The following is a 9,838-nucleotide window of genomic DNA, read 5'->3' on the forward strand; positions in this document are numbered from 1 at the left end:
ACCTTAATTTAGGATCAAGGCAGTGTTCAAATTAATTTCCATATCTCACATTGGGAGATTTTTAATATCGATATACCATTGTTCACAATACCAATGTTCACAATACCAATGCCACCGTACTTTTATCACGGAGTCCGATCACGACCCGATCGGCTAGACTATCTCATTAGAGAATCAACCACAATTACTATCAATACCAATACCACCGTAATTTAGTACGGAGTCCGATCACGACCTGACCGGCTAGGCTCTCTCATTAGAGAATCAACCACAATTATTGTCAATATCAATACCACCGTAAATTTAGTATGGAGTCCGATCACGACCTGATCGGCTAGGCCATCTCATTAGAGACATCAACCACAATTACTATCATTACCAATTTCCATCACAATCATCACCATGTGTGCGGCATGGTGCCCGATCACGATCCGATCGGCTAGGCTGTCTTATTTGAGACATTAACCTTTTTATATCAATCATCGCATTTCATAATACTTTCACATCTTTTAATTTCGTTGGCACTAGTGGCCATAATTATAAGATCATTCTTGGCATGTTGGCCATATTCAGTATTTCATGCTCACCTTATCAATTTCAAACATCATTATCATCATCAACAACTAATACAATTCAAATCAAGCTGTGTAGTACACATGTGAGCAATTTAGATCTAAGGCACATAGAGATATTTCATAAAATTTGGCATAATAGCCTTCATTTAAACTTGACTTAAAGTCAAAACATTATTAATGCACAACCCATATTTTAACACATCCTCAATTGGTAACATAACATGAATAAAGCATCTGGGATGCTTGTTAAACATATTTCTTTCAACCCAATCTTACTCGGAATAGCCAGTTTCATAATGAATCACTCAGGACTTACATAATTTACATGAATAACGTGGGATTCAATTCTAAGAGAAGAGTTTAGCCAACATACCTCAATTGAACTTTCTTAAACTCTAAAACGTTCTTGAATTCTTAGCAACTTCAATCTATTTTAGAAATATAACAAATTGAATCAAAATTAGGAAGATGATTATTGTTCTAGCCCATTTGAGCATTTTATCAAACACTAGTTGTGCACAAGGTTTCAAGATCTTTTTATGGAGGATTCCATCATCCCACAACCCAATATTTACCATGCTTAGTTCAACAATCTTCCTACACCCCCTTGATATCACATGCATGTAAAATAATCAACTCTCATGCCCAAAAATTATCTTGCTAATTATCCATTTTCAGATGATTTCGAAATTAGGGTTTAGGGTGTAGAATCTTACCTCTAGAATGAAGACCTAGTGAGCTTGCCTTCTTAATCTTCCAAAACTTGAGCAAGAATTAAAGAATAATTATTGAAGAACATCTTCTCACTCTAGGGCACTCTCTCTCACTCTAAAATGTCAGCTTATATCTCAAAAATGGCCCAAAACGTGTATTTAACGAAGTAGGGTCGGGTTTTAGAAACCCAAAAATGAAGCTCCGGAACAGGTTCTGCGGTCGCATATGCGACCGCATATCGGTTGCATAATTGGTGTCCAAAATGACCAAAAATTTGCATGAGTCTGCGGTCACTATGCGATCCGCATAACTATTCTACGGTCGCATAGTGCACCGCATAACAGTTATGCGGTTGCATAGTCGACCGCATAATTGCTTCCAACTGACCCCATTAACTGCCTCACTCTGCGGCCATTATGCAGTCCGCAGAGTGATTCTGCGGTCGCATAATGGACCGCAGAAATGCAGTTTTCTGCCAAAAATTTTCCTTTACTTTCTGGTGCATTGTTCAACCCAAAAAGTCCGAGCCCTATAATACTCAACACGTAAAACCAATTCGGCGCCACGAAACATTACTTTCTTTTGCAAAATTTTATGGGGCATTACATTTAAGTACTTCAAAACTTTCCGGGGTGTTACATAAACTAAGACTACATCCCAAAATAACCAGCTACAAATGAGTTTCAGATGCGGCATTTGCGACCAGAGGTTCGCAAATGCGACCTCCAAAAATGCGATCAAGGGATTGAAAATGCCAAGATAGCCTAGCCCAGCAGATGTCGCAATGGGACCAAGAACTTCACAATTACGAAGACCTACTGCCCATCCACTATCACAAATGCGATGAACACTTCGCAAATGCAAAGACCCAGGTGCATCCCCACTATCGCAAATGCAACAAGCTACCTTGCAATTGCGAGATCCCCAAGGCATCCCCCATCGCAAATGCGATAAAACAACTGCAAATGTGACCATCGCAAATGTGACCATTGCAAATGTGAGGTCTGCAGCACTAGCAATACCTAGAGCTAACCAAAACACTTTGAAATCTTTCTGAAACTCACCTAATCCCCTTGGGCCCCACACCAGCCATCCACACAAGTACATAAACCTCATAAAAACTCGCTCGCACGCTCTGATCATCAAAATATGTTACACCCCATACCTAAGTGAAGTGGCGAGTGAGGCTTCAAGTGCGGCCAATCAGCTGGCAATGCGTGTGAGGCCAGAATGTGGTTACACATTTTAGTAAGCTTGTGAAAATGTCTCACTGGATACTGTGACCGGGGTGAGGCTAACCATTTTGCATGTAGACCTGACGGAGTTTCCTATGCTTGGTGTGTATATAAAAGGGCAGTGAGGCTCATTCTCTTTCATTTTCCAGGCAGTACCATTCACTAAAACTCACCCAAAACGCTCTAATATCTCTTGAAATTCAAAAAACCTAAGCCAAATCAAAAGACGGTTCTATTAGAATTTTAGCCAGAAGAATATTGGAATTGCTGCTACAACATCTATCATCTGGTGGTATTGATTCGGAAGATTTTTTAGAGGCAAGGTTAGTCACCATAGAAGCCTAGTTATTTATTCAACAAAGGTATGTAGGGCGACTCTCTTTCTTGGCATGAGTTAGTGCAAGTCACATCTTCCTTCTAAATGACTCTTGTACTGGAGGTTTGGTAGTTCTAAGTCCTCTCAACGATGTTGCTCTGTTCCTGTACATTCTTGCTGATAGCCTTTATTTTAAGACTAAAATGTTCCCAGTTGGTATCATGAGGCCGAGAAGTATGATTAATTCTAAGTCTAAACTTAATAATTCTCGAAGTTGATTCTGCGTTTCACTTATATGCATATGTATCGGTTTTACTTTACCAAACCCTTGTGTGGCCGGTTACGATACCCATTGTGCAACCATTTATCAGTTGGGTATGATACCAATTATGCAACCACTGATTAGTTGGGTACGAAGTGAAATGCTACCGAGCCCTTGTGTGGCCGTAGTACGATTGAGCCCTGGTGTGGCCGGGTATGACCGAGCTCTCTAAGAGACTGGGTACGAAATAAGGTAAGATAAGCCACAACCAATCCCTCATGTGGCCAGGTATGGCCGTGACTTCCTGAGGTCGGGAATGATGTGATGAAAGAAAGAAATTTACCGAGTTCTCTATGAGGCCAGGTACTATATGAAGAGATATGCCCCAAACAGGGCTAAATACTGTTATATTGAAATCGACATACAATTCGCATGAGTGGATTAACCCTTTATTAGACTTGTATATTCTTAAGTATATAGCTATACGGAACCCAGGTTGAAAGTGCGCTCTCATATCTCTTATGCTATACCTCTGATTTACATGCTTAGACTTACGTACTTAATATATTTTCCATACTGACGCTCTTCATTTTGGGCGTTGTGTCCATGCCCACATGTGTAGATAGACCCGTTGATGTTCCTCCCCAGTAGTTGTACAATTCAGTTGTTGGTTCTTGCTCTCCACCTTACCGGAGTAGCAATTCAAAGGTCGATAGGTACTAAAGCCTGTGTTCTAAGTATTTTGGGTACGACGGGGTCCTGTCCCGACCAAGTTGTGTATATGTTTAACTCTTTTTGTTTCTCTTAGAGGCTTGCAGACTAGAGTTTAGTCGTATGTAAAAACGTGGAAGTAATACTCTGTTACAGTCAGAGATATGAATGGAATGTCAATATTTCTTTTGTTAATCATATTCTCACTCTATTGTTCTGGTATTGATTACTTGAAGGCCTCAACAGCCCTTTTAAATGAATGAAAAGAATGTAAGAATAGGCATCAGTTCGCACGGGCCTTCGGGCACCGTGTGCCAATTGCACCTCCCAAGGATGGGGTATGACAAATTTGGTATCAGAATATAACCAAGATGGATCTAGTAGAGTCTTGTTCATGGGTATGTTGTGCACCATACTTATAACCAGGAGGCTACAGGATATTTAGGATGAACACCCTTCCTTCTTATCTAGATCGTGCAATAAAGCTGAGTCGTAAGTATTCAATTATGATCCCTATCTTGTTTTTGTTTATAGTAACGCCTAACGCGAGACGTCAAGCACTTGCTAAAGGATTAAATGAAGAAGCGGGAGAAGGTACCAGTCAGGTGTCGCCTTCCCTGATGGGTCAGCATGGACCCCGTGATAAGGTTGGGAAACAGGTTTGGGGGACAGCACCACCACCTCCGGAACAACATAGAGCAGCTAATGTACCTCATGTTCCTCCCACGGTTGAGATTGGACAGGATCTAGACATAAGAAGGGTAGTGTAGTTGTTAACTCAGTAGTGGCCTCTGATGCGCAACGATAGGCTCCTGCCACTTCAGATAAAGTAGTCAGTACAAGAGTTTGATATTTCATAAATTTGGACCCCCGGTATTCAAGGGAACAGACCCAAACGAAGATCCTCAAAATGTTTTGGATCAAGTGCAGCGGACCTTACGAGTAAGGCATACCACTGATACTGAGACTGTAGAGCTTGCCTCTTATAGGTTAAGGGAAATAGAAGTTGTTTGGTATGAGACTTGGGAGCAGTCTAGGGGACCTGTTGCCCCAGCAACGAGATGGAGGGTATTTTCTGAGGCATTCTTGCAGCTTTGTATGCCCGTTGAACTCCGCCGAGCTAGACAAGATAGGTTTTTGGAGCTGGGGCAAGGTAACATGAGTGTTCGGGGGTACATTATGCACTTCAACTCCTTGGCTAGGTATGCTCTATTGGTGGTGGCCGATATGAGTGACCGAGTACATCAATTTGTTGTTGATCTGGGGCTGCATCAGATAAATGAATATACTACAACTTCCCTGAATCTGATTATGAATATTTCCTGCGTTCATGCTTATGCACAGAACTTAGAGTATCGCAAGAGGCTATAACAAGCTACTCGAGATCATAACCAGGTTCAATCCAAGAGGGCCCGGTCATCGGGAGATACAGGAGAGCATCGAGGTGGGTTTAGATCACTATTTTCTCGGCAGTCACCAAGCTTGGTGGCCTGTATGCCATTACTGTCCCATGGCCAGTATCGAGAACGGGCCCCTTATCCAGTCAGGGTCATAACTCCCAATGGTAGAGTTCGTAGAATAGTGTGGATACTAGTAGGATAAGGCCCCGATGCCACGTTGTGGCCGATGTGGTAGGAATCATTTTGCGTATTGCCGTTAGGGATTAGATCGGTGTTACTCTTGTGGAAATCCCAGACACATCATGTGCTTTTTCCCACCGAGAGGTATGGGTGGCGTGATGCCGCCAGCGGGATCAGTAGTAACTTCTTCATTAATAGCCCATCCTCATGAGGAAGGTATGTAGCCTCCCATGGAAAGAGGAAGTGGTAGAGGTGGAATATCCAGGCCTGGTGGGAAACAGCAAAATCGCATCTATGCATTTTTCGGTCATCAAAATTTGGAGTCTTCACCAGACATGGTCACAAGTATACTATCAGTGTCTTCCATTAATGTGCATGCTTTGGTAGATTCGGGTTTTAACCTGTTGTATATTACTCCATTAGTTACTGGTAAATGTGGTAAAGTACCTGAATTGTTATGTCAATCCTTCAAAGTATCCATGGCCACGGGCAAGTACCTGGTAATTAGGCGGGTGTATGAAGGTTGCGATGTGATGATTCATGACTGCTATACTTTGGCTGATTTGAATGAGTTAGAAATTATGGAATTTGATATTATTATGAGCATGACTTGGCTAGACTCTTGCTATGCTACGGTGGATTGCTGGAAGAAGGTTGTTTGTTTCAACTTTCCAGGAGAGCCCACTCTTGAATGGTGGGGCGGTATTGCGGAGCCAAAGAGGAAGTTTATTTCTTACCTTAAGGCTCGAAAGATTATCATGAAAGGATGTTTCTACCATTTGGTACAGGTGCAAGATGTAGAGGCGAAGCCTTCCACCTCTCAGTGGGTACCGACCGTCAGTGAATTTCTCCATGTGTTCCCAGATGAGCTCCTAAGCATTCCACCCGAGAGGGAGATTGAGTTTGCCATCAATGTGCCCCCTGACACGTAGCCAATATCTATTCCCTCGTATAGGATGGCTCCTGCCGAGCTGAAGGAATTGAAGGATCAGTTGAAGGACCTTCTTTATAAAGTCTTCATTCGACCCAACACTTCCCCATGGGGAGCCCCAGTATTATTCGTTCGAAAGAAGGATGGTTCATTAAGAATGTATATTGATTACCGACAACAGAATGAGGTAACCATCAAGAACAAGTATTCGCTTCCAAGGATCGATGATTTGTACGATCAATTGCGAGATTCTAAGTAATTCTCGAAGGATGATCTCATATCTGGTTATCATCAGCTAAGGATCAAGGAAGAAGATGTTCCGAAGACATCCTTTTGGACCAGATATGGCCATTAGGAATCTTTTGTCGTGTCTTCTTACGTAACCAAATGCACTAGCGGCCTTTATGGATCTGACGAATCGAGTATTCAGGCAATTCTTCAATCTCTTTGTGATCATGTTCATTGATGATATTTTGGTGTAATCAAGATTGAAAGCAAAATAGGTAGAGCATTTGCGAAAGGTTCTATGCACGCTTCGGGATCACAGGCTGTATGCCAAATTTTCCAAATGTGTGTTCTGGCTGAACTCGGTGGCCTTTCTTGGCCATATAATGTCAGGAGAAGGTATCGAAGTTGATGGTCAAAAAGTTAAAGCAGATAAAAATTGGCCAAGGCCCACAACTCCCACCGAGTTACGAAGCTTCTTGGTCCTAGTCGGATACTATAGAAGATTTGTGAAAAATATTTCATCTATAACTGCTCCATTAACGAAGTTGATACATAAGGAATTAAAATTCCAGTGGATCGATGGTTGTGAAAAGAGCTTCCAGGAGTTAAAGGACAAGTTAACATCAGCACCTATGTTAACTCTTCTTGAGGGACCCGGGGGGTACGTCATATATTGTGATGCCTCTATGGTGGGATTGGGCAGTGTTTTAATGCAACATGAGAAAGGTATTGCATATGCTTCAAGGCAACTGAGGAAACATGAGAAAAATTATTCAACCCATGATCTGGAGCTAACAACTGTTATTTTCGCTTGAAAGATATGGCATCACTATCTGTATGGACTTCATGTTGACATATTCACTGATCACAAGAGCTTGCAGTACATATTCAAGCAAAAAGAGTTGAATTTGAGGCAATTGATGTAGCTCTAATTGTTAAAGGACTATGATGTGAATATTTTATACCACCTAGGGAAGGCAAATATTGTGGCTGATGCGTTAAGTAGGAAATCTATGGGCAGCATGTGGCATGTGGAGGAACAGAAGATGGAGATGACTAAAGACTTGTACCAGTTGGCAAACCTATGTGTGTGATTACATGATACCGGTGACGGAGGAGCCACGGTTTGGAACACTGTCGTGTCCTCGCTAGTAACTCATGTAAAGGCACTGCAATTTGACGATCCAGTCTTGGTGAAGATAAGAGAAAGAATCCCCTTTCAAAAGAAGAAGGTGTTCGAGTTATCCGAGGACGGGGTCCTTAGATATAAAGACCAACTATGTGTGCCCGATGTTGGAGGACTCCGAGAGTAGATCATGACAGAGATTCATTGGTCCCCAGTATTCTATTCATCCAGGGTCAATCAAGATGTACCACGATCTTCGACATCTATACTGGTGGACCTACATAAAGAGGGACTTTGCTGGATACATCGCCCAGTGTCCAAATTTCCAACAAGTTAAGGTTGAACATCAGAATATGGGAGGGTTGTTGCAACACATGGAAATTCCAACCTGGAAATGGGAAGTTATCAACATGGATTTCGTTACCGGACTACCACAATTGGGCCAAAGATCTTATTCTATATAGGTCATCGTGGATCGACTCACCAAGTCGGCTCATTTCCTACACGGGATGACTACTTTCTCGGCTGAAGACTATGCTAAGATGTATATTAAGGAAATAGTTAGACTTCATGGGGTTCCGGTTTCCATCATATCAGACATAGGTGCTCAGTTTACAGCTAACTTCTGGAGATCATTTCAAAAAGGGTTGGGCATAAGGATTAATCTTAGTACATCTTTCCATTCACAAACCGATGTTCAGGCTTCGAGTACCATTCAAATGCTTGAAGACATGTTACATGCATGTGTTCTGGGCTTCAAAGGAAATTGGGAGGATAACCTACCGCTTATAACAACAGCTATCATCAAATGGTACCATATGAGGCCCTATATGGACAAAAATGCAGATCTCCTATCAACTGGTTCAAAGTGGGTGAAACAATGTTATTGGGGGCCAGAATTGGTGCAACATGTTGTGGAAACGGTTAAGCTAATACGAAGCTAATGGAAAAAAGTTTACTCGGATAACCGGCAGAGACATTTTGGGGTTTCTGTAGGAGACTGGGTGTTCTTGAAGGTGTCACCTATGAAGGGCATGGTGAGATTTGGTAAAAAGGGCAAACTCAGCCGCCAGTTTATTGGGCCATATCAGATTATTCATAAAGTCGGCCAAGTATATTATGAGCTCGAGTTGCCCACGAAATTAGGGGAAGTGCATCCGGTATTCTACGTATCAATGCTTCGAAAGTGCCTGAGCGGTCCATCCTACATCACCCATGTTGAAGATATTCAAGTCACAGAAGATCTATCCTATGAGGAAGTTCCAATGGTTATTCTAGATCGTCAAATACGTAATCTGCAAACTATAGAAGTGGCTTTGGTTAAAGTACTTTGGAGGAATAGAGATAGGGAATAAATGACGTGGGAAGCTGAAGAAGATATGAAGTCTAAGTACCCCCATTTTTTTTCACACCATAGGAGACAACAATAAGACCATCACGATGGGCCACGACTCAACATTGGAGGATGAATGTTTTGAAGGTGGGATGATGTTACACCCCATACCTAAGTAAAGTGTCGAGTGAGGATTCTAGCATAGCCAATCAGATGGCGACACGTGTGAGGCCAAAATATGGTTACCCATTTCAGAAAGCTTGTGAAAAGTGACTCACCGGATACTGTGACCGGGGTGAGGCTAACCATTTTGCATGTAGACCTGACGGAGTTTCCTATGCTTGGTGTGTATATAAAAGGGCAGTGAGGCTCATTCTCTTTCATTTTCCAGGCAGTACCATTCACTAAAACTCACCCAAAACGCTCTAATATCTCTTGAAATTCAAAAAACCTAAGCCAAATCAAAAGACGGTTCTATTAGAATTTTAGCCAGAAGAATATTGGAATTGCTGCTACAACATCTATCATCTGGTGGTATTGATTCTAAAGATTTGTTAGAGGCAAAGTTAATAACCATACAAGCGTAGTTAGTTTTTCAACAAAGTTATGTAGGGCGACTCTTTTTCTTGGCATAAGTTAGTGCAAGTCACTTCTACCTTCTAAATGACTCATGTACTAGAAGGTTATATAGTTCTAAGCCCTCTCAATGATATTGCTTTGTTCCTGTACATTCTTGCTGATAACCTGTATTTCAAGCCTAAAATGTTCCCAGTTGGTATCTTGAGGTCGACAAGTATGATTCGTTCTTAGTCTAAACTTAATAATTC

The 9,838-nt window shown here is 41.8% G+C and overlaps 1 protein-coding gene across 1 annotated transcript; it reads left to right on the forward strand.

The window, feature by feature from the left end:
- The first annotated feature begins 5,623 nt into the window (after positions 1-5,623).
- Positions 5,624-6,325, forward strand: LOC142177170 (uncharacterized). Its single transcript, XM_075245638.1, has one exon. The coding sequence runs from the start codon at positions 5,624-5,626 to the stop codon at positions 6,323-6,325; it is 702 nt and encodes a 233-aa protein (XP_075101739.1).
- The last annotated feature ends 3,513 nt before the right edge of the window (positions 6,326-9,838 follow it).

The sequence above is a fragment of the Nicotiana tabacum genome, chromosome 23 (genome assembly GCF_000715075.1).
Source record: "Nicotiana tabacum cultivar K326 chromosome 23, ASM71507v2, whole genome shotgun sequence".
NCBI lineage: Eukaryota > Viridiplantae > Streptophyta > Magnoliopsida > Solanales > Solanaceae > Nicotiana > Nicotiana tabacum.